The sequence below is a fragment of the Loxodonta africana genome, chromosome 16 (genome assembly GCF_030014295.1).
Source record: "Loxodonta africana isolate mLoxAfr1 chromosome 16, mLoxAfr1.hap2, whole genome shotgun sequence".
In the NCBI taxonomy this organism is placed as follows: Eukaryota; Metazoa; Chordata; class Mammalia; order Proboscidea; family Elephantidae; genus Loxodonta; species Loxodonta africana.
Window position 1 is genome coordinate 68267961 of NC_087357.1, and position 26036 is coordinate 68293996.

A 26036-nucleotide genomic window follows, 5' to 3' on the forward strand; every position below is an offset into this window, starting at 1 on the left:
AGGGTGAAGTTTCCTGGAGGAACTGTGTTCCTGACCTCCATTCTCTTAGCTACCTTTGGGCTATACTAAGGGGCCTGAGGAAAAAGGGACCCATGAAACTCAATCTTGTATTTACAGCTGGGATATCATTTGGATTCTGTGGTAGTTATCAACACTGTTCACAAATACTTTACTCACACTCCTAGACTTGTACTTCCCTGACCACTTACAAGTCACATGTTATCATGTGACTTGCTTTGGCCAAAGAAATGAGTAGAAGAATTACATGCCATTTCTAAGCAGAAGCTTTAAGAGCTAGGGCATGCTTTGCCACTGTCTCTTTTCCCTCTATCACAGTGCCCAACAACATTTAGGAAGGTGGCTGTTTCATCAGCCTGAGTCCCGGAAAAATGATGATGACCTATAGTGAGCATGTGCCAAGAGAAAGCATAAACCTTATGTTGTTTTGAGCCACTGAGACCTGGTTTTATTTGTCATTGATACAAACCTAGCCTATTCTGACTGACACAGCCGAACTTTATTTATTTTTAAATTTTATACTTCATTAATTTTTTTTAATTGTGCTTTAGGTAAAAGTTTACAGAGCAAATTAGTTTCTCATTGAACAGTTAATACACAAGCTGTTCTGTGACATTCATTACCAACCCCGCAATATGTTAACACTCTCCCCTACTCCACCCCAGGTTCCCTCCTTCTGTTCATCCAGTTTTCCTGTCCCTTCCTACCTTCTCATTTTGCTTTTGGGCTCGTGTGCCCAAAGGTGTCCTATACATGAATTGAACTATGAAGAACATTCCTCACATATGTTATTGTTGACCCTATAGTCCTGTCCAATCTTTGGCTGAATGGTAAACCTCAGGAGAGACTTCAGTACTGCGTTAAAAGGGTGTCCACAGACCATACTCTTGGGGTTTCTCCAGTCTTTGTCAGACCAGCAAGCCTGGTCTTTTTTTTCTGTGTGTGTGAATTTGAATTTTGTTCTACATGTTTCTCCTGCTCTGTCTGGGATCCTCTATTGTGATCCCTGTCAGAGCAGTCAGTGGTGGTAACCGGGCACCATCTAGTTGTTCTGGGCTCAGTCTGGTGGAGGTTGTGGTAGTTGTGGTCTATTAGTCCTTTGGACTAATCCTTCCCTTGTGTCTTTGGTCTTCTTCATTCTCCTTTGTTCCAGCTGGGATGGGATCAGTAGACGTATCTTAGATGGCTGCTCACAGGCTTTTAAGACCTCAGGTGCTATACTCACCATAGTTGGATGTAAAATATTTTCCTTATGGACTATGTCACACCAATTGAGCTAGATGTCCCCCAAGACCATGGTCCCCAGCCCTCAGTCCAGTAGCTCAGTCTCTCAGGGCGTTGGGACGTATCTGTGAAACTTCTATGACTTTGCCCTGGTCAAGTTGTGCTGACATCCCCAGTATTGTGTACTGTCTTAGTCTTCACCAAAGTTATCACTTATCTACTATCCAGTTAATGTTTTTCCCTCCCCACCCATCCCCTCACTCATAACCATCAAAGGTCGTTTCTTTCTGTGTGGAAACGTTTCCACGTGACACAGCTGGACTTTAAATGCATCTTCTGCTTATGAAAGCGGTGCGTGCTCACGATAAAAACAGGAACATCACAGAAAAGTGGAACACAGACAAACGAAAATTCCACTGTATTTCCACCCTTAGAGAAAAGCAATGTTAATCAACTGTTTGGTGTATATTTTCCATACTTTTCATTGTATATATAGTTTTCTTTTAAAAAACAAAAGTAGAATAACCGCTTCTCTTTTGAGACCTGCTGTTTTCACTTAATAGAGCAGATTTCTGAGTCCTTCTCTGGAGCTCACTGCTCTAAAGATTAAGAGAGCTGTGGATATAAAATCAGCACTCTGTCTCCAGCTTCAGGCTCCCCAGGGAAGGATGTCTCTAAAGTCCAGCCTTTCTTAGTGGCAGCTTCTAAGGAAAGGCTCAGCTGCAAGGCGGAGAGGCTGGCTCAGCCTGGAATGGCACAAAGAGGCCTTTTTCAGAAGCTTTTCTGAAAAGCAAAAGGTGCAGTGGGAGCAGCCAGGGATGGATAGGTGGGCACGGGCCAGTGGTGTTCTGCTCCTTAGTTGCAGTAGGATAATCAAAGGGGCTGCAATTTCCCTTCCTGCATTGAAACTGGGAAGAGGGGGAGGCTATCCATTACTGAGCTTCCAAGGGGGCACAGATCTGCTCCCGGAAAGGGAGTGTCAGCAGCACTCCTGTGATCGGGCTCAGGCTGCATTAAGAACATGTGGACGTGCTGGGCTGGAGTGGGGGAGGGTTTCCAGAAGACAGCTCTTCTGTCAGATACCAGAAGTTTAGTCCACTGGGTATGGGACTTACAACAAAAAGTAATAATAATAGCTAACACTGGATCGATTCATCTCTGGAAAAAAAAAAGAGACGAAGTCAGTAGTCCTCTCTAAAAAAAAAAAAAATGGTTCTTTCCATTTACTGAGTATTTTTTACTTTTAAAAGATTGTCCTGTTTCGTGTCCAAGTACAGGACTGAGCACGTAGTTAAGTATTTAATAAATGTTTCTATAGTTAACAGAACCAGGTCCTCCTGTGTCTTCTCCCTTCTTCCATTCACCACTGAATGAGCAGGGGTTTGCTGAGTAATCTTCTCTAAGAATGGGGCTGTCTGGGGCTGGGGATCCAAAGCTGGGTCAAGCAGCTACTGGAATGGCCCATTTTCCCTGGGGAGGAGAGAGGTGCAGCATCCCTGGGACAGTAGAATGATGTGGCAAGGGGTCGGGCTCTGGGCACAGCTGGCCTGGGTTTGAATTCTGATTTAGGTGGGTGGGAGAGGAAAGTTAATACGGTGAGGGTGGACAGCATGAGTTTATGCGACCTTGGGCAAATTATGTAATCTCTGTGTTTTCTTTCATTATCTGTAAATTGGAGGTAATGGCAAGAGTTGGGAAGTATTCCCTCCTCTTCTATTTTCTGGAAGAGATTAGGTGAAATTAGCATTGATTCTTATTTAAAATTTGGAAGACTCTTCCAGTGGGCCTGGAGATTTTTTTTTTTTTTTTGGATGGGGATCTTTTTATTTATGAATTCAGTTTCTTTAATAGTTAATAAGATTACTCAGATGGTCTATTTTTTTTCTTGGTTGAGTTTCGGTAGTTTGTGGTTTTCAAGGAACTGGTATATTTCTTCTAAGTTGTCAAATTTATGAGAGTCAGGTTGTTCACTGTAGACCTGGTAGGTTTTGCATGGGTCATTCTGGTCCATGGGAACCTAACCATGGAGCTGCTTCAGGCCCCCTTCCCAGAGAAGGCTGGAGAGAGCAGGGCCTGTGAGACCGACATCCTCATCCCTGTCAATGACCCAGCCTTGCCCAACTCTGGGGACTTTCTACGGTTCAGAGTGTGTGCCAAGTCCCATCAAAGAAGTCAGCATGAATCTCACAGGCAGCCAAATCTGACCTCTATGGAAGGGAAGCAGCCTAGGAAAAGACCTGGAATTAGACAGGATGGGGCATGCTCCCTGATATGAATGAGTGATCAGGCGGGAAAGCCAGCTCTTCCCAGAAGTCATGACCCAGTGGGGTCTGAGTAACATCCACTCCTATCCTGGGGCCCTCGGCTGTGCCCAGGCTTCCCAATTTACAAGTCCCTACACGCTGAGGCAGAGTAAAAACAAATTCAAAATGCCCCCTCGGCATTTGCCAACCACTAGGTGGCCAAACTGCCTGCTTCTATGAGGAAGAGCCTGACTGCGGGCCCAGGGAGACTACACTGAGGCCCCATCTTGAATCTGGCTGGGTGTAGTTTGGACAAGCTGTTTCTCCCCTCTGAGCCTTGGTTCCCCATCTGGGAAGGCTTGGGCTTAGGGATCATTGTGATTCTGTTCTCACAGAAATCCTTTCTGCAGAGACAAAGATTTCCAGGACTGGACTGTCTTCCTGACTCCTTCGTCAGACACTGAAGCCCCAGTATCATCTCCACCACATCAGAGCCATCCTTCACCAAGCACCTTCTGTGCGCCAAGCGCTATACAGGGTACTTTGTGTGTGTTATCTCTACTCTACCGAGTAGATGCTTTCACCATTTCTCAGATGGGGAAACTGATGTCCAGAGACACCAATCAGGGATAGCAAGGCTGCTGGCAACTTTGCTTTCTTTTTTTCTATCTCCCATGTGGGCCCAACTGAGGCACTCAAGGTTCTTTCTGCTGCTTCCACTTCAGAAAAAGAACAAAAGTATGGGAAACAGCCCCAGCCACCTGAGGGGCTGGTGTGCTGAGCTCTGAACGCAGCCACAGCTGTATCTGGTTCTGCTTCTGCGCCCCTGAGGTCACAACAGCCAGGCCGCTGCCCAGGGGCTTACCACCCTCCAGAAAGGACAAAGAGGACTGAGGCCCTCTAATCCCAAAGGGGCTGCCTTAGGCTTCTCCTCACTCTCTTATGCCAGGGTTCAAGTTGAACAACCAAGACTCTCAGGATCAGCCCAGGGGCCTTAGGAGAAGACTCTGCTTTCAAGATGCTCCCCAGCCCCGCGAGGAGAGGCCCTGGCCATGACATTTCCTTATTTATTATCCCTGCTATGATTTCCGATGTCTGTTGAATCGCCCTCTCCTTCCCCAAGTTCCTCTTATTACTTCCCATATTGTCCTTATCTTGGACAACTGCCAAGTTTGACTCAGAGGCCTCAGACTCACACTGGTGGAGAGAGGAGGCCCTGCTAATTCCATTAAGGGACGAAGGAACGAAGCCAGCCTGTGGTAATTATATAGCTGGTCAGCGAGAAAATGTGCCAGCCCCATAAATATCTGGCACCAGGATCAATCAAGCAGCTCAGCTCCAACCCACGTCAATAAGCAAGCACTGTCACTGCCTACAAAGACCCTGCAAAGTCAGATGGCGGGGAGGGGAATGGTGTCTCTCCAAGTGCCCACACTCAGTGCTGCTGAAGCTTCACACAGAGGGCTGCTGCCCATAGGGCTCAGAGGAGTGAGTAGTAGGGGGTGAAGCTTCCACAAGTCACAGCCCCTCCTTGGAGTGGACGGAGTGGAAGCATGAGAAACTCTTCTAACCTGGTCTGGGAGAGACCCCAAATGGAGTGCTAAGCACTCCTCCCCTGGGAAAAGGACAAGGCAGCTCTAACAGCACTAACACAGACCGATTTCTGAGAGAGATTGTTAAGTAAAAAAAGCTAGATGCAAAGCGGTGAATGTGCTCCCACTCCTATTAAAAAAAAAAAAAATACCATTGCCATCGAGTCGATTCCAACTCATAGCAACCCTACAGGACAGAGTAGAACCGCCCCATAGAGTTTCCAAGGAACACCTGGTGGGTTTGAACTGCTGACCTTTTGGTTAGCAGCGGTAGGATTTAACCACTACACTACCAGGGTTTCCCCCACTCCCATTAGTAGCTGAAAAACGAGGTCTGCGTCTGGAGCCACAGTCCCAACCCCATTCTTTCTAGCTGTGTGACCTTGGGCAAGTCACTTATGTTCTCTCTGACAGTTTCCTCGTCTTAAAAAAAAAAAAAGATAATAACAGCACCTACCTCACAGGATCATTGTGAAGATTTAAATAATTTTATACTTCTGTAAAGTGCTCACAACAGTGCCTGTCCACAGTAGGTGTACTGTGAACACTACCTACTATTATAAAATACATTTATGTTCACCCAGACATGGAACATCTCTACAACTGGGAACAGTGATTGCCTCTGGGAAAGGGAACTGGATGTCTGGGGACAGGAGTGAGAGGGAGATGGACTTTTCCCTACTATCCTTTTCTACCCTCAGAATACTGTATTGTGTGTATCTATTACCTATTAAATAGTAATATCTATTATTAAAATAGAGGAGCCCTGGTGGTACAATGGTTAAGGTCCAGCTGTTAACCAAAAAGTCAGTGGTTCAAACCCCCCAGTGACCCCATGGGAGAAAAAAATCTGGCAATCTGTGCCTGTAAAGATTTCAACCTAGGAAACCCTTTGGGACAGTTCTACTCTGTCAAACAGGGTCACTATGAGTCGGAATCAACTCGACAGCACCCAACAACAACAATATTATTAAAATGAATAAATAGGGTACATTTTTTCAAATGACGCCATAGAGCTTTAAAGTGTAGCGGGAGCATGAACAACAACTAGAGACATGCAGGTGGAGGGAGGCTAGAAAGGCCAAGGGGGGATGGAAACTTCTTCATATCTCAAGCCAGGAGCAAGGGAGACTGTGTTTAGAGCTTGAAAGAGGGACATGAAGAAAAGCTGCCAAGTGCCACGTCACACGGGGGCAAGAAGTGTTGGTGTGACCCCTAGGGGACAGAGGCATCAGAATTACACAGAATCACCATGTCCCCAGTATTCCAGGTGCGCCCTCCTCCCCCGAATCTCCTGACAGATGAGTCCTGGGCTGGGTGGGCAGAGGGGCCACTGGGGTTGGCTGATTTCCAGGAGTTGTCAAGCAGCACCACGGAGAGATAGGCATTCTCCTGCTTGTGGGTAGGAATACCCCTCCAGGCTGCCTCCACTGACCGAAACACTTGCACAGGGCTCATAAACCACTTGCCTTTGCCCCATTGAGGTAAGCCAGGTAACCCCAGGGGCCAGATGCTCTTGAGGACTGATGGGAGAAACAGATGCAGAAGGCCACAACCTTATCCCCACCTAGATACCAGGTGGGACTCTTGATCGTCAGCAATTGGGGAGTACCCCTTGCAAATAACCTGGGGAAGATGGACCCTCCCAGACCCCACTATTCCTCAGCTACACTGAGGGAACCAGAAGATGTGCACCCTGGACAGAGTAGATCTGCCTGATACCAGACTAAAGCCAAGACGCCAATGTCCAATTTACCCCTGCAAAGCTTCAATGTCAGCCCAACTTTTTCAGCACATTTCTGGATTCCCTCTCCACCCACAAAGTGACACCAGCTACAGACGCAAGCCCAGTGAGCTGAAGCGAAGCAGGGAGTAGGGAAAGAATGAGGCTGCAACCCCACCATTCTTCTCTTCTTTTGGGTCACCAGCCCCCAGCTACTTCCTGACGAACTTTCCTAGGGCTGCTCGATTCCCTGGCTTTGGATCGTTTATGGTGCTTAGCAACCCCCTCCTCTTCTCCCCTCTGGAGCCCTGACATACACTGTCCCACAGTACACAGCCCCTTCCTGCTCCCAAATACCTCTCATGACTCCTGACTATGGAGAAGGGCAGCTTTGATGGTCTGACCTAAGGACAGAGAGGTGTCCTCTGCCTGTCTATGTGAACACAGCTTCTTCACATCAGCTTCTCTAAGCTTCTGCCCACATCCACCCCACACACCAGACGCATAAGAGGAGGCCCTCAAAGCAGAAAACACAGTCTCCTGGCCCCATGCAGTTGGCCAGAGGTAAAGATAAAGCCTTAGTTTTTCCCTCCTACCTGTCCTGATTGCTGAGGTAAAGGAAAAAAGTTGCCGTTGAGTCAATTCTGACTCATGATGACCCCAGGTGTGTCACAGCAGAACTGTGCTCCATAGGGTCTTCAAAAGCTAATACTTCAGAAGCAGATTGTCAAGACTTTCTTCCAAAGTGCTTCTGGATGGACTCGAACCTCCAACCTTCTGGTTAGCAGCCAAGTGCGTTAACCATCCAGGGACTCTGGCTGCCAAGGTAATGAGGAAAATTGACACATTTTCTCTGGCAGCAAACAAAGGAGCTGCTGAGAGGACTGGAAAGTCCCCTGTGGTGAGGACAACGCCATCTGGTGAGGAGCCAGGAGCCATTCACAGGCAGGCTCCTCCACAGGAAGCACTTGGCTCCGGGCATGTTCCTGACAGCACCAAGTGTGAGGGTCCAGACTGAGGAGGAAGCCACGCAAGGTCCAAGTTTACGGCTGACTGGCATCTCCCTGTCAGGGTGCGCTCAGAGAACATACACTTGAGTAAACATTAGAAAGAGGAAAAGAAGTCCATTGCTGCTGAAAAATCACAATACAAAATGAGCTGCGATCCAAGAGAACATATCTTCTCCACCCTGCTTGTGGGCCGGGGTGAGAGCTCCCCCAACTCAGTGCGAATTAAGAGCCCTGAGGGAACAGCTCTGACAGCAGGGCTCTGTCAGACCAGGTTTTCTCCAGATTCAGGGCCTTCGTCCAGCAAGTGCCCACAGAGGTGCCTGGCTCAGCTGATCAGATTCCTGCCTTCCCACGCCCACAACAAAGCTGAACTCGGGAGTCCCTGTGTGGTGCAAACGGTCAACACTCTCACTGCTAAACGAAAGGCTGGCAGTTCAAGTCCACTCAGAAGAAAGGCCTGGCCATCTACTTCCAAAAAACCAGCCACTGAAAACCCTACAGAGCACAATTGTACTCTGACACACATGGGGTCATCATGAGTTGGACTCCATGGCAACTGGTTACCCTGGCACTGAGCCAAACTCAGTCAGTCCAGGCACCATCACTGTGCCACGCAGCAGCCCCAGCAGCTACTTCCTCCCAGACCTTGGAGGGCAGAAGGATCTCACACACCCCCTTGGGATTCAGAGAAACATAAATGCTGGGACTTGGCATTCAAGGCCCTGCCCAACACAGATCCAGCCTACAAGACCATCTCCTGCCTGGTCACACTGGCCCCTGCGCCTGCTCTCCCACATTCCTGGCCTCACACCTTCACTCACACTGCTTCTTCTGCCTGGAATGCCTTCCTCTGCCTCTTCCACGCAACCTATCCCATCCCATCCTCCCAGACCCCTCCCAAATGTTCCCACTTGGGCAGAAGGCTCCCTTGGGCCAATCCCTGATGACAAACTCTGTCCCTCTGCTCTGTAACATTCAATCTAGCACCGTTTCCCTAGTCATTGCCCAGACACACCTCTCGTCTTCCCAAAAGATACTGTTATGGATAGAATCGTATCCCCCCAAAAGCAATGAGGAAGTCCCAACCCCTATACCTACAAATTTGACCCTATTTGGAAATAGGAGTTTTCTTTTGTTATATTAATGAGGACATGCTGAGCAGGCTGGGTCCTGAGCCTAATCATTTCTGAGTTATAAAAAGCAGAATAGACACAAGGACATACAGGAGAAAGAAGGGTGCCATATAAGGACCCAGCTACAAGCAGAGAGTGCCTAGGATTGCCGGCAGACACCGGAAACTAGGAGAGAGGCCGAGGACCTGATCTGGACTTTTCACCTCCAGCACTGTGAGAAAAGAAATTTCTGTTCTTTAAAGCCACCCACTTGTGGTATGTTTTTCTTACAGCAGCACCGGGTAACTAAGGAGGGTGCCTCAGGAACTCACCCTTTTCACCTGGTAAGCTCCTACCCATCCCATAAATCCTCACTTTAAGTTGTTGCCTCTGGGAGTTTTCTGATTGCTCACCCACCCAAAGCTGAGTTACCTCTGCCTCCTCAGGTGCTCCCACAGGGCTTTGAGAAACCACATTATATGGTGGTTATTTCCTTATACACCTGCCTCCACTGCTAGATGACTAGCTCCTCAAGACAAGGTCAGGGTCTGATTTTCTGATCATTCCGAAACATTGGTTGTGCTGCTATGAGGATGAGATAGTGCATGTAAAGCACTTGGCACCAAGCCAGGCACACTGAACCCCCTTGAATTTGGGCTCTTGTGTTATTCTTCACCTGTGCATCCTGCTGTTGGGCCCAGAACACGTGCTCAGGAGGACTTGCTGCACTGAGTGGGTAGGAGTGGTGTGCCTCATACCCTTCCAGCCCAGCAGGACCGGGGCACATGCAATGAAAAGAGCTGAATGACTTACAGTGGGGGGAAGTGGGGAGGCAGAGGCCCAGGAGGAGGGGGCAGAAGAGCCACGGCCAGACATTGAGGCCCACCTTCCTCGCCAAGAATCCCACAGGCCGCCTGCCCTCTGGACAGATCCCACTTCTGCCGCTGGCTTTCTCTGCTCTTGCTCTCAGCTGCCCATGAAGGACATCAAGAGCATGGAAGCACTTAGAAGATGGCCCACCATGATGGGGAAATGAGCCTAGTGGAAATAATCCCAGAGCACCCAAGGGGGGCAATCTGACAGGCAAGGAAGAAACAGCATGCCCTCTCCCCAGCACCGGGGCAACCCCACCTCTGCCAAGAACCCAGAAGAGGACACTGGCAGGCTGAACACAGCAAAGCAAAGCCTGTTCATGTATCCTCTTCAAACATAAAAGGAGAGGATGTTTCTGTTTGAAAGAGAAGCCACAACAAAGGCTCTGGCCCACAGCCATCTCCACAGAAGCCCTTCCCTGTCCCTGATTACTCCCTCCCTCAATCAGCTGCCTCTGTGAAATTCAAATAGCGGGCACACTGCAGCCTTCCCTTTGTCATCGAGACACTGAGGGGGAGTCAGGAGCTGCTGGCAGTGTGAGAAGGAATTCAAACAGCATCCCCCCACAGACTTCTGGCCAGAGGGGCGTTATGATAAAACAGGTTCCCATGACCAATCAACAGTCCACTGAGGCAGCACTGACCCACACTCCCCACCCTGCCCCTGTAGAAGGCCTACTCGCTCGTCCCACAAGGCACTGCCCAAATGTCAAGTCCTTTGAAGACTCTGGCTTCCATATCCACCACTGCCCCTTCCCACACTGCTGCTCTCAGGAAGAACTCACTCCTCTTCCCAGCAGTCCACATTTTGTCTGCGCCGGTACTGTAGTACTCAGTGTTGCCGAACCGTGTATCCCCCAGCGCTGGGCTTCTTCACAGAGAGACCCTGGTCTATTTCCCGTCTTTTTCCCCTGCCTCTGGACACTAGCCTGGAGCATGGCAGTGCTCAAGGGCAGTTTTAATGAAGGAAAGCACCCAGGAGCTCTTCTCTCACCCAAAGGAAGCCCCTGCCTGACTGCGCCCTCCCTGGGGGCCCCAGACAACACTCCGCCATCCATTTTCCACCTTCCTATCCTCCTCTTCTAGAAAGCAAACGCCTAATTCCAATTGGTTGGACACAACACTAGGGGGCCCTTGAGCTAAGGCAGACGGCCTTGAAGGGCAGCCCTGGTGTAGGAGGTAGGCGACCTGGGTTCTCATCCTGGATCTACTGCTCTGAGACCCTGAACAAGTCCCTCCCAGACCTCCCTTTTCCATCCATGGAACAAGACGACAAAAGACAGCTCTAATATTTTATGGGAGATTCTCCCAACCAGTGGCCTGTGAACTAAATCTAGCTTGCAAATGTGTTTTATTGGCTTGACGTTATACAAAATTTGAGAAAACTCACATAAAAATCCAGATGTCTAGCTTCTATTTAAAACAATCAGAGCACTTGACTATTCTGGCCCATTTTCTCCATGGCACACTTGGCTGGAGATGAATAGTAGCTGTTCCTTCTAGATAGGCACGTACTCTTTAGTTTGCTACAGTCCCCACCACTCCCTACTGTCATATATGCAATCTGAGTCACTTATTACCAACACGCTCAATGTCTCTTAGACATTTGCATTTACAATCCCTGAACTATGGTTCTCAACCTTGGCTGCCAGCACTTTAGAATGACCAACAGATGCCTAGATCCAGGCCCATGCCCAGACATTTTGAATCAACTGGTCCCAGACATTTTGAATCAACTGGTCTTGGGAGTAGGGCCAAGGCAGTGTTCATCGAATAGCTCCTCAGGTGATTCTAATGCCAGCCAGGAATGAGAACCACTGGTCCAAAGGCCCTGCTGGCTGTGAGGAACCTGTGCCCCTGTGTAAAGAAGCAGACAGCAGGAAAGAAAGGACGGGGACAGCAGGCTGAGTTAAGAGCACCCATAGGTGCCTCTGGAAAAAACAAGCCTTGCACCAGGGCCACCACCACCACCACCTCCACCAGCTTTTCTAGTGCAAATGCAACAAGCTCTGTGAGCTTCACTTAGAAACAATGGACAGACCAGTCCCTCCTTCGTGCCCTCCTGTTAGATAGCCACTGTACAGGCTGCTTCCCCCACCAGACTATGTTTGCTAATTCACACCTCCCTCTCCTTCTGGGCCCTGCTCAATGCCCACGCCTCCTCTAGGAAGCCTGCTCAGCCTAAAATCAGCTGTATGAGAGAGGCTGGCTCCCGTCCCTCATGCTCCATCAACATTGTTTGTATTTGTTTCTCTAAACAGATCTTAGACCCTTTTCATGCCCCTGTGAGATAGAGAACTCCAGAGGGCAGGAATTGCCTCTCCTATGCCCCCTGTGCCCCACCCTATTTTCCCACCCCACCAGTTCCCATGCACACACCAAGTGCCCAGGCCGCAGCTCTGCCCTGTGGGCCACTGAGCAGCAGGGACCCTCCGAGCAGGATGAAGGGACAGTTCTCTGGAGAAGGAAGAAGGGCACTGCAGGGGTCAGTACATTCTGTTCATCCATCCGGAGAAGCCATTTCAGAACAATCTGCAATGCCCACCTGCTGGCCTCCCGCCCCTCTCCCCTCCAAGCACCCTGGTCCACTTGCTCTGTATGTGCCCTGCAGAGAAATTCCAACATCCCTGGCATCTGTCACTGCTGAACTGGGGAAGCAGCATGGGAGAACAATGCTAAATTGGGGGAGACAAGTCTCAGCAGACTCGATCAGGTCTACTGAGAAATAATGACCCCTAGGCTTCAGGACCTCAAACACCTGCTAGTCTCTTTAGAACAACAGTCATTCCAGGGTCTATACCTTGACACTGGGTCAATCTGATTCACAAGCCAGTCAGAGGCAGGAGTAGTGCTGACAGGGAAAACACAAGTCATCCTCAAAACCTACCCTGGGAATGATTTCATGGGTCCAGCTGACCAATTACTGACACTCCCAGACAGAGTCAGAGCCTGAATGACAACAGGTGGCCACGCCCTCCTGGCCTGCGCTGACCAGGGCCTACCTCGGAGCTGACTGAACGTGGTCATAAACTTGCTGGTGAGGGACTTGAGCTCGTTGTTGGCCAGCGTGATGAGGTGGATCTGGTCGGAGACATTCCGCAAGACCTTGTAGATGCCGATGGGGAAGGAAACCAGCTTGCACTCGGCCAGGTCTGCAGCCAAAGGACAAAGACAGGCCAGAGTTATTGGCCGCAGAGGTCCAAGAACTTGCCCTAAACCCACATGGACACCAACCCCATCTTCCTCCTAGCCTCTTTGTCTCCTATCTGTCTCCCCTATACCAGGCTTAAGAACCTGCTCCCCTCTTCCAGGAGCCCTTCCCAGCAGCATTAACTGACACCTGTCCCTCCCTCACACCCTGGACCTTAGGATTCTTTATAGCACATTCTCTATGACCACAGGTACTAGCTGGAAGGCAGAAGGCAGAAGGCAGAGCTCTGCTGGCACAATGACAGCCTGCATTCATAGTCACACCCTCAAGGCCCCGCAAAATCCACAAGTGCCTCTGCGATCATCACAGACTCAGCAGTGACGCCGCAGTCCTAACAGTACTTTACAATAGCCTACCCTGGTGGTGTAGTGATTAAGAGCTCAGCTGCTAACCAAAAGGTCTGCAGTTCCAATCGACCAGCCACTGCTTAGAAATCCTGTGGGACAGTTCTACCCTGTCCTATAGGGTCACTATGAGTCAGAATCGACTCCATGGCAATGGCTTGGTTTTTTGGGTTTACTGCTTTGAAATCAGGCAACTTACATAGACTTTGTGGTTTGATCTTCCCAGTCCTGACTCTCTGAAGGCAAGCCTTGCACAAGTGGCAGCAGGGAAGCCACTCTGGAGAACAGGCTGGCAGTTACCTCACACAGTTAAATATAGAATTACCATGACCCATTGCCATGGAGTCAACTCCGACTCATGGCGACCTCATGTGTTACACAATAGGACTGCTCCATGAGGTCTTCTTGGCTGTAATCTTTATGGAAGCAGATCACCAGGTCTTTGTTCCATGGCGCTTCTGGGTGAACTGAAATAGCCAACTTTTAGGTTAACAGCCGAGCACAGACCGACAGAGAGGATACAGGTCATCCTCAATTACCATGTAACCCAGCAATTCCACCCCTAGGTATATACCCAAGAGAAATGGAAACATACATCCACACAGAGACTTACATACATATGTGCGCAGCAGCATCATAATAACCAAAAGGTGGAAACAACCCAAATGTCCACCAACTGATAAACGGATAAACAAAATGCAGACTACATATACAATGGAGTACTTTCAGCCATAAAAAATGAATGAAGTACTAATACATGTTACGAGATGGTTAAACCCTGAAAAATTATGCTAAATGAAAGAAGCCAGTCACAGTGGACCACATTTTCTTTGATTCCATCTATAGAGAATATCCAGACTAGGCAAAGCTACAGAAATAGAAAGTAGATTAGTGGTTGGCTAGGGCTGGGCGGGAGTGGCAGAATTGGAAGGTGGCCGCTAAGGGGTATGGGGCTTCTTTTAGGGGTAATAAAAATGTTCTAAAATTAGACTGTGGTGACAGTTGTACAACTCTGTGAATAAACTAAAACCACTGAATTGTACACTTTAAATGGGAATTGCACGGTATGTGAATTATAACTCAATAAAGCTATTATTCATATTTATATATTTCTTTATATATATATACACATATATAAATAAAAGCTTTTTGTCTGTGTGTGTGTGTGTGTGTGTGAATAGTAGCAGGGAGCCACTGAAAGCTCAGAAATTAGGCTGTCCAGCTTGCTATCTGAGTCACTGAAGCTGATCTAAGTCACTTTAGCTCCCTGAGCCTCAGTTTCCTCATCTGTACAATGGCAGTATCATTATCTACCTAGCAGTACAGTCGGGAAAAAGAAACGCAATGAAATAAGGGCTAACAAAGTGCCTGGCAGGTATGTAGTGTTGTTTCCTCTCCTTCCTCTTTACTCCCCCTCTTCCTACTCTACCCAAATCTTCTCAAAGCTTCAAGGCCAGCTTCCATCCCACTTCTTCCCGAAGTCTTCCTGGACCAACTCTGCTGCTGGTGATCACCCTCTAACTCCTGGGCTTCAGGAGAGTTCCCCACCTCAGATGGCACTGCTCCATCTCTCTCTCAGCAAACTCTGGGGTTTTCCACAAAGAGGCTGAACTCTCTCAAGCCTCTAAGCCTTTGCATATTGTCCCTCTGCCTCGAAGCCCTTCTCCTTCATCTGCCTCACAGAGCTTCTAGTCTTGCTTTCATGAAGCCTTCACTGGCTGCCCTGAGCAGTTAGCTGCTACAGCCTCTGCATCTCATATAACGTGAATGAGAGCTTTTCACCCTGTATTGTATTAATCCCTCATATGTCTGCTTTCCCAGTGGACGGGGAAGGCCCCCAGGGCTCTGTGGGGATCTCACTGAGGAGGTCTGAGGAAAGAAAGGGGACACGAGGGGCAGAGGCAAAAGTCCAGATGATTGAGGCTCCAGAGGACTCCTCCAAGGGGCAACCTATCAAGAAAGATCATGAATGCCTCCTGTGGTCCAGTGCTGTGCTAGGTGACTCCAGCCCTGCTGCTGTCAAATGTCAGGCACTTTCTCTTACATCAACAGGTGGGGTCGAAGGAGAGAATGCAGAGTCCTGTTTAAGAAGGAATGAATCCCCCTAAGTCAGTCCTTCTGTAGAGATCAACGGCTGAGTTAGAAATGGACCAGCTCTGTGGGCTCAGAGTTTGAGGCAAGCTGGGAAGTCTAGAAAGAACAAACTCCTCCAAACATTGTGGCCCTAGTGAGCCAGATGCACCAAGGGCCAGAAAGGAGTTTTTGTTGTGGTGCTTGTAAATTTGACCAGCCCCTTTGGACAGGGACAAACAGATCTCAGCACACGTGCCAGAAGCAACATCCAAAGCTTTCCCTTTAAAACAAAGAGAAAATAGGGATGCTTTCAATCACCAGTATCCCTGAATACAATTTTGGTAGTTCTGGTCAATGAAATAGAAACTAGGAACATTGAAAACAGAAAAAAATTATTATTATTATATACATATGAAACGACTGAATAATCTCTGAAACCAAAGTAGTCATTAACTTAAAAAGAGCTCAGAAAGGTGGCTAAACAAAAGAAATATGCAAATTCCAATAATATTCCTATGTGCCAATAATAAAACACAGTTTTGTTCTACATTCTACTTTGGTGAGTAGCGTCTGGGGTCTTAAAAGCCTGTGAGTGGTCATCTAGGATACTCCACTGGTCTTACCCCTTGGGGAGCAAGGAAGAACAAAGAAAACTAAAGATTCCAGGGAAAGATTAGTCCAAAGGACAAATGGACCACATCTACCACGGCTGCCACCAGACTGAGTCCAGTAAAGCTAGATGGTACCCAGCTACCACCACTGACCGCTCTGACAGGGATCACCATAGAGGGTCCTGGACAGAGCTGGAGAAAAATGTAGAATGAAATTCTAACTCAGAAAGAAAGACCAGACTTGCTGGCCTGACAGAGACTGGAGAAACCCCAAGAGTATGTATGGCCGACGGACACGCTTTCAGCTCTGAAATGAGGTCATTCCTGAGGTTCACCTTTCAGCCAAAAATTGAACAGGCCCATGGAACAAAACAAGACTAAAGGGACGCACCAGCCCCGGGGCAGGGACTGGAAGGCAGGAGGGAAGAGGAAAGCTAGTAATAGGGAACTCAGGGTTGAGAAGGGAGAGTGTTGACATGTCATGGGGTTGTTAACCAATGTCATAGAACAACGTGTGTACTCACTGTTTGATGAGAAACTAGTTTGTTCTGCAAACCTTCATCTAAAGTACAATTAAAAGAAAAAAAACACAGTTTTTAATGATCCTGTTGTTAATAGCAACAATTATATAAAATATCTAGAAATATTTTTTTTTCTAGAAATAACTAACGGAAAACATATCTGACCAATAAAGTAGAAAAATTCACAAAGATTTTTTTGAAGTAGATTTGTACGTAAAGATAGAAAAAAGTTCATTTCAAAATATTGAAATGTTGGCTTTCTTAAGAAATTAACTTGTAGATTATTTAATATCTACCCAAATCCAAAAAGTTATTTTTAGCTCGGTGAAATTGTTTTAAAGTTCAAATGGGGGAGTAAACAAGCAAGGTTCTCTAAAGAGAAGGTGGGTGATAACCAATATTAGAAAGCTAAAATAATTAAGAGTGGCAGTAGGAAAAATAGATCAAATAGTCCAGAAATAATATGTGACAATTTAACAAGTGCTCAAGAAGGCTTCACAAATAAACTGGAGAAAAACCCATTGCCATTGAGCCCATTCCTACTCATAGCGACCCTAAGGACAGAGTAGAACTGCCCCATAAGTTTTTCAAGGAGCCGCTGCTGGATTTGAATTGCTGACCTCTTGGTTAGTAGCCATAGCTCTTAATCACTATGCCACTAGGGCTCCAAATTGAGAAAGGAAGGTTTAATCAACTGATGTTAGTATAACCAATTCACAATTTTGGGAAAACAAAAAGGAGAGAGCAAGAGACTCTCAGTTAACCGAAGAATAAAAATAAATTCTAGCTAGAATTACAATTTGAATATTTTTAATCAAATTAAAAAATCAGAATTAAATATAGTGAAACCTTGACAAACTCTTGAGGATGACTTTCTAAACCTAGAAGCCATTAAAAAAAAAAAATCACAAAGAAACAGATCAATAAACCTGACTGCATAAAAAATATAAAACATCTGGAAGCTTAAAATCAAAAAAAACAAGCCAAGCAACAGAGTGTGAAAAAGGACCTGTAAATAGGATACAGAAAGAGTTACCATCTTTATTATCAAATATGCTAATATAAATCGATAAGAAAAAGAAAAAGACCACCCAAGAGACAAATAAATGGGCAAAGGACATAGAATATCCACAAAGAGAAAATGTAATTAGTGAACAAATATATGCCTCCTGATACGTACTGCCAAACTGCTTTCTGGAATATTTATGCCAATTTATAAATACCCTGCCCAACAGGTAATAGGATCGTTAAAAAAAAACTTAGTTAATATAATCAGGGAAAAAGGTACGCATGGATTTAATTTGAAATTCTTTCAATAACCAGACTGATTACCTTTCCCGGCTAATTAACCATTTTCATCTCCCCTGTGGAAAACCCAGTTTGTGTCTCTTGCTATTTTTCTATTTGGAGTTCTGGTGTTTGTTCTCCCAATTATTTATTGGTTGTTGTTGTTGTTAGCTGCCGTAGAGTTAGTTCCAACTCACAGTGACCCTATGTTCAACACAACGGAATGCTGTGCCATCCTACGTGCCATGCTCTGTAAGAGCCCAGTGTTGCAGCCACTGTGTCAATCCATCTCACTGAGGGTCTCCCTGTTAGAGCCCAATGTTGCAGCCACTGTGTCAATCCATCTCACTGAGGGTCTCCCTGTTAGAGCCCAATGTCGCAGCCACTGTGTCAATCCATCTCACTGAGGGTCTCCCTGTTAGAGCCCAGTGTCACAGCCACTGTGTCAATCCATCTCACTGAGGGTCTCCCTGTTAGAGCCCAGTGTCGCAGCCACTGTGTCAATCCATCTCACTGAGGGTCTCCCTGTTAGAGCCCAGTGTCGCAGCCACTGTGTCAATCCATCTCACTGAGGGTCTCCCTGTTAGAGCCCAGTGTCGCAGCCACTGTGTCAATCCATCTCACTGAGGGTCTCCCTGTTAGAGCCCAGTGTCGCAGCCACTGTGTCAATCCATCTCACTGAGGGTCTCCCTGTTAGAGCCCAGTGTCGCAGCCACTGTGTCAATCCATCTCACTGAGGGTCTCCCTGTTAGAGCCCAATGTCGCAGCCACTGTGTCAATCCATCTCACTGAGGGTCTCCCTGTTAGAGCCCAATGTCGCAGCCACTGTGTCAATCCATCTCACTGAGGGTCTCCCTGTTAGAGCCCAGTGTCGCAGCCACTGTGTCAATCCATCTCACTGAGGGTCTCCCTGTTAGAGCCCAGTGTCGCAGCCACTGTGTCAATCCATCTCACTGAGGGTCTCCCTGTTAGAGCCCAGTGTCGCAGCCACTGTGTCAATCCATCTCACTGAGGGTCTCCCTGTTAGAGCCCAGTGTCGCAGCCACTGTGTCAATCCATCTCACTGAGGGTCTCCCTGTTAGAGCCCAGTGTCGCAGCCACTGTGTCAATCCATCTCACTGAGGGTCTCCCTGTTAGAGCCCAGTGTCGCAGCCACTGTGTCAATCCATCTCACTGAGGGTCTCCCTGTTAGAGCCCAGTGTCGCAGCCACTGTGTCAATCCATCTCACTGAGGGTCTCCCTGTTAGAGCCCAGTGTCGCAGCCACTGTGTCAATCCATCTCACTGAGGGTCTCCCTGTTAGAGCTCAATGTTGCAGCCACTGTGTCAATCCATCTCACTGAGGGTCTCCCTGTTAGAGCTCAATGTTGCAGCCACTGTGTCAATCCATCTCACTGAGGGTCTCCCTGTTAGAGCCCAATGTTGCAGCCACTGTGTCAATCCATCTCACTGAGGGTCTCCCTGTTAGAACTCAATGTTGCAGCCACCGTGTCAATCCATCTCACTGAGGGTCTCCCTGTTAGAGCCCAATGTTGCAGCCACTGTGTCAATCCATCTCACTGAGGGTCTCCCTGTTAGAGCCCAATGTTGCAGCCACTGTGTCAATCCATCTCACTGAGGGTCTCCCTGTTAGAGCCCAATGTTGCAGCCACTGTGTCAATCCATCTCACTGAGGGTCTCCCTGTTAGAACTCAATGTTGCAGCCACTGTGTCAATCCATCTCACTGAGGGTCTCCCTGTTAGAACTCAATGTTGCAGCCACTGTGTCAATCCATCTCACTGAGGGTCTCCCTGTTAGAGCCCAGTGTCGCAGCCACTGTGTCAATCCATCTCACTGAGGGTCTCCCTGTTAGAGCTCAATGTTGCAGCCACTGTGTCAATCCATCTCACTGAGGGTCTCCCTGTTAGAACTCAATGTTGCAGCCACTGTGTCAATCCATCTCACTGAGGGTCTCCCTGTTAGAGCCCAATGTTGCAGCCACTGTGTCAATACATCTCACTGAGGGTCTCCCTGTTAGAGCTCAATGTTGCAGCCACTGTGTCAATCCATCTTACTGAGGGTATCCCTCTTTTTTGCTGACCCTCTGCCTTACAAAGTATGATGTCCTTCTCTGGAGACTGGTCCTTCTTGATAACATGTCCAAAGTACGTGAGACGAAATCTCACCATCCTCACTTCTAAGGGTCATTCTGGCTGTACTTCTTCCAAGACAGATTTGATCATTCTTCTGGCAGAATATTCAATGTTCTTCACCAACACCATAATTCAAAGGCATCAATTCTCCTTCAGTCTTCCTTATTCATTGTCCAGCTTTTGCATGCAAATGAAGCAATCGAAAATATCACGGCTTCGGTCAGGCGCATCTTAGTCCTCAATGTGACGTCTTTCCTTTTTAACACTTTAAAGAGGTCTTTTGCAGCAGATTTGTCCAACGCAATACATTGTTTGACTTCTTGACTGCTGCATCTATTGTGGATCCAAGTAAAATGAAATCCTTGACAATTTCAATCTTGTCTGTTTATTACAATGTTGCTTGTTGGTCTAGTCGTGAGGATTTTTGTTTTCTTTAAGTTGAGGTGTAGTCCATACTGAAGGCTGTGCTCATTGATCTTCATCAGCAAGTGCTTCAAATCTTCTTCGCTTTCAGCACAGTTGTGTCATATGCATATCGCAGGTTGTCAATGCATCTTCCTCCAATCCTGATGCTGAGCTCTTCGTGAAGTCCAACTTCTCAGATTATTTGCTCAACATACAAATTGCCTAATTGTGGCAGGAGGATACAACCCCGATGCACACCTTTCCTGATTTTAAACCACACAGTATACCCTCACTTTGTTCAAATGACTACCTCTTGGTCTATGTACAGGTTCCACACGAGCATAATTAAGCATTCTGGAATCCCCATTCTTCCCAATGTTATCCATAATTTGTTATGGTCCACACAGCTGAATGCCTTTGCATAGTCAATAAAACACAGGTAAACATCTTTCTGTTTTTCTCTGCTTTCAGCCAAGATCCATCTGACATCAGCAATGATATCTCTCGTTCCACATCTTCCTCTGAATGTGGCTTGAATTTCTGGCAGTTCCCTTTCGATACACTGCTGCAACCTCTTTTAAATGATCTTCAGCAAAATTTTACTTGCATATGATATTGTTCGATAATTTCCATATTCTGTTGGATCACTTTTCTTTGGAATGGGCACAAATATGGATGTCTTCCAGTCGGTTGACCATATAGCTGTCTTCCAAATTTCTTGGCATAGACAAGTGAGCACTTCCAGTGCTGCATCAGTTTGTTGAAACATCTCAACTGGTATTCCGTTGATTGCTGAAGCCTTGTTTTTCACCAATTCCTTTGGTGTAGCCTGGGCTTCTTCCTTCAATACCATCAGTCCTTTACCACATGCTACCTCCTGAAATGGATGAAAGTCAACCAATTCTCTTTGGTCAGCGACTCAGTGTATTCCTTCTATCTTCTTTGATGCTTCCTGTATCGTTCAATATTTTAGTCATAGAATCCTTTAATACTGCAACTTGAGGCTTGAATTTTTTCCTCAATTCTTTTAACTTGAGAAATGCCAAGCACGTTCTTCCCCTTTTGGTTTTCCAACTCCAGGTCTTTGCACATTTCATTATACTTTGTCTTCTTGAGCCACTGTCTGAAGTCTTCTATTCAGCTATGTTATTTCATCATTTCTTCCATATGCCTTAGCTACTCTACATTCAAGAGCAAGTTTCAGAGTCTCTTCTGACATCCATTTTTGTCTTTTTTCTTCCCTGTTTTTTTAACAACCTTTTGCTTTCTTCATGCATGATGTCCTTGATGTTATCCCACAACTCGTCTGGTCTTTGGTCATTAGCATTCAATGCATCAAATCTGTTTTTGAGATGGTCTCTAAATTCAGGTGGGACACAAAAGCCAAACTATGACCTTATAGTCAAGGTTTTAATTTTGTTCAGCTTCAACTTGAACTTGCATATGAGCAATTCATCCCCAGTCAGCCCCTGGCCCTGTTCTGACTGATGATATTGAGCTACTCCATCATCTCTTTCCACAGATTTGGTCTATTTGATTCCTGTGTATTCTATCCAGTGAGGTCCAAGTGTATAGTCACCATTCATGTTGTTCAAAAAAAGATATTTACAATGAATAAGCCCTGGATCTTACAAAATTTTATCATGTGATCTCTGGCATTGTTTCTATCATCAAGGCCGTATTTTCCAACTACCGATCCTTCTTTGTTTCTAATCTTCACATTTCAATCACAGTAATTATCAATTCATCTTGATTGCATGTTTGGTCAATTTCAGACTGTAGAAGCTGGTTAAAATCTTCAATTTCTTCATCTTTAGCATTAGTGGTTGATGCATAAATTTGAATAGTAGTTGTATTAACTGGTCTTCCTTGTGTAATTATGGATATTGCTGGTACCCTGCTGCCCTCAAGTAAATTCTAACTCATAGCAACCCTATACGACAGAGTAGAACTGCCCCATAGAGTTTCCAAGGAGCACCTAGTGGATTCAAACTGCTGACCTTTTGGTTAGCAGCTGTAACACTCAACCACTACGCCACCAGGGTTTCCATATTGTTTGTGGAGCTCCTTGAATAGTATTAGTCAACTCATGTCTGTTAGTTGTTTTTCTTGTTTAACAGTTCGTTATAATGTTTAGGTTTTATTTTTTTAAGTAGAATATAAAAATTATATGCACACTGTAACTGCAACTGGGTACAAAGTATGCATGGCTGGGAAAAAAGATGGAAGGAAAAATAGCCAGAATGCTAACAGCTGCTATTACAAGAGATTTGAGCAATTAGTTACTACTTATAATCCTGTTGTGTGTTTATTTTTTATAAAATAAATAAAGTACTAGTATGTATATTTATGTAAAACCATTTGTCAAATATATGTAGTGATAGTTTACTTTTAAAATGGAAAAATAAATTTAACAAGTGTTTAAAAATAACTTTTATTGGAAAAAGAACCCAACAAGTTCAAGGATAAACTGAGGGGAGACAGCTCTTCCTCAAGAAGATAAACAGAGAAAGGCAGACCCATGAAAAAAAGACAATTACTGTCTGCATTGGTTGGGGTAGACACTACGAAGTGGAACTTTCCAGATTCAGGTATCATTGAAGAATCACACAACGAATACACGTACACCCCAAAGTGGAGAGAGAATGTGTTCATGATGAAGATAGAAGAGGTACGGCCTTTCAATTTCTTTCCAAGGGTCCTCAAAGCAGCCAGTCTTCTCTAAGGATATCAGTCCAGAAATGCCCAGCCAGTGTTGGTAGGTAAACTGTTCAAGGTCAGTTTGCACAATGATGTAGCTGAAGACGGATGCAAGCCTCCATTTGGGTGACCGTCCTGTCCCAGGCTCTTAGATTCCTAGGACGGCCATAACAGAATACCACAAAGTGGGTGGCTCTGAAGAACAGAAATTCATTGTCTTTCAGTTTTGGAGGCTGTAAGTCCAAATCAGGGTCTCAGCTGTGCTGATTCTTTCTGGAGGTTTTGAGAGAGGAATAGTTCCATGCCCCTTTCCTAGTTTCTTGTAGCTGCTGGCAACCTTGGCGTTCCTTTGCTTGCAGACAGATTCTCACGTGGTGTCTTCCCCTGTGTGTGACTCTTTGCCTGTCTATCCTTCTCTTTTATAAGACACCACTTGCAAGAGATTAGGACTAGGATCCGCTCTCCACTGGTATGTCCTCATTAACTTAACATCTACAAAGAAAACCCCATTTTTCCCCAAATAAGGTCACATTCACCAGTGCAGGGCTTAGGACTTTAGCATATCTTTTGAGGTACACAACTGAATCCATAACAGCTGGTTTGCTCAGGACTTTCCCAATTTTAGCACTGTAAATCCCGTGAACCCCTCCTCAAAAATCAACCTAAATGCTGTCAAGTGGATTCCAACTCAAGGCAACCTCATGTGTTACAGGGAATAACTGCTCCATAGGGTTTTCTTGGCTGCAATCTTTTTTTTTTTTAACCAGAAGGTGTATAAAGCTGATTTTTTTTTAATTTCATATCTATTTATCTTTATTGTACTTTAAATGAAGGTTTACAGAGCAAATTAGTTTCTCATTAAACAATACACATTTTTTGTGACATCGGTTGCCAACCCCACAATGTGTCAACACTCTCCCCTTCTCAACCTTGGGTTCCCCACTACTAGCTTTCCTGTCCCCTCCTGCCTTCTTGTCCTTGCCCTGAGCTGAGTCTGGTTTTGTTTTATGGGCCTGTCTAATCTTTGGCTAAAGGGTGAACCTCAGGAGTGACTTCAGTACTGAGCTGAAAGAGTGTCCAGGGACCATACTCTCAGGGTTTCTCCAGTCTTTGTCACACCAGTAAGTCCAGCCTTTTTTCGTGAGTTAGAATTTTGTTCTACATTTTTCTCCCACTCTATCTGGGACTCTCTATTCTAAGCCCTGTCAGAGCAGTCCGTGGTGGTAGCCAGGCACCATCTAGTTGTGCTGGACTCAGTTTTGTGGAGGCTGTGGTAGTTGTGATCCATTAGTTCTTTGGACTAATCTTTCCCCTATGTCTTTGGTTTTCTTCATTCTCTCTTGCTCCAGACTGGGTGGGACCAGTGGAGTATCTTAGGTGGCCACACACAAGCTTTTAAGACCCTGGACGCTACCCACCAAAGTAGGATGTAGAACATTTTCTTTATAAACTATGTTATGCCAGTTGAGCTAGATGTCCCCCAAGACCATGGTCCCCAGTCCTCACTGGCTGTGATCTTTATGAGAGTGGATTGCCACGTTTTTCTTCTCAGTCCCAGGCAAATTAGGACAGTTGGTCACCCTAGATTCAAGCTGGATGCTGATGAATGAGAGATTTCTACCCTCAGAAAGGGGAGTGAGAAAGCGCAGGTATTAGCAATGGCATGAGCAAAGGCCCAGAGCATTTTCATTCCTCTGGGACATCACCTTTGATCCCTGCCTCTCCTACAATTTCCAAGAGCCTCACCCTGGCTCCACGAGTCTGCAGAAGGAAAGGCTCCGGGTACTGGAATCATCTCATGCTACCTAGAGGTGCATGCAGGCCAAGAGACCTAGGGGGTTCAGTAGCGGTTCTAACTATAAGGGGCAACACCAGGCTCCTCCATCAACATCTGGACAGCAACTGGAATCAAGTGTGCCTCTCCCCAGCAACCCCAGCTGCTGATACGTGGGCTGTAATAGAGAACAGAGATCCCTGGGGAAGGTGCTACAACAAACACAGGGCATAATTACCCTCATAATTACAATTATTGCAAGAAAGCCAAACTGCATGTCCCCAAACCTCTAATTAGGGCAGTATTTTGGTTAATAAAGAGACCTTTTATTCAAATCTCATGGGCTCTTTATTAAAGGTTATCACATTAATTCTAATGAGTGCCTAATAAAAAGTAGCTGATGGGCAGAACCAAGCCAGAACAAGCAAAACCCAAGCACGCAGAACATTCAGCTGGACATCAGATGTTTTGTTGTGAAACAACTCTGACCTCGGCTCAGTCCCTGCTGAGAGGTGTGCCTGGTGATAGGGCCCCACAAGGGGTAAGCAGAAAGGGTCACGAGGCCCCACAGCCATATCACAGGGCAAGGAGGACAGAGTCAGGATTTAGGCTGGCGAGAGCAAGGATCCCATGACCTGGCCAAGGCTACGAAGGAAATCTGAGGCCGATGTGACCTGGTCCTTCTGGAATATTTTTTTTCATGAAATATTTTCTTTTTTCACAAATGTCTTTTTTTTTCGTGGAATCTCAGAATTAAATGGAGAATGGTGGTCATTTAGCCCCATGTTTCCCAAATCTCCCAGAAAGAATCACCTGGAGAGGCTGCTCCTCAGCCCCTCCCTCCTAAGATTCTGCTTTAGTGGTTGTTAAGGCTGTTGTTGTAAATAGTTGCCGTCGAGTCTATTCCAACTCATGGCCACCCCATGTGTGCAGAATAGAACTCTTTCACAGGGTTTTCAAGGCTGTATGTCACCTTTTGGAAGCAGATCGCTAGGCCTGTCTTCCAAGGCCCCTCTGGGTAGGTTCAAACGGCCAACCTTTGGCTAGCAGTCAAGCACTTAACTGTTTGTGCCATTCAGGTACTCCGAGGTATAAGATGGTACCAGGGAATTTATGTTTTTAACAAGTATCCCAGGTGATTCTTACCAACAGGCAAACTGCAGAAACACTGAGTGATATAACCT

General features: G+C 46.4%; 1 protein-coding gene across 4 annotated transcripts in view; it reads right to left on the reverse strand.

The window, feature by feature from the left end:
• LRRC20 (leucine rich repeat containing 20) overlaps positions 1 to 26036 on the reverse strand; it is a 111275-nt gene that overhangs the window by 42506 nt on the left and 42733 nt on the right. For 3 of the 4 annotated variants that reach the window (XM_064269662.1, XM_064269659.1, XM_064269660.1), the window contains one exon: positions 12797 to 12946. The exons of the other annotated variant lie outside the window; for it this stretch is intronic. In XM_064269662.1, coding sequence (XP_064125732.1) covers positions 12797 to 12821 — 25 coding nt within the window. In that variant the 5' untranslated portion in view covers positions 12822 to 12946. The remainder of the gene's footprint in view (positions 1 to 12796; positions 12947 to 26036) is intronic. 4 annotated transcript variants of the gene reach the window in all.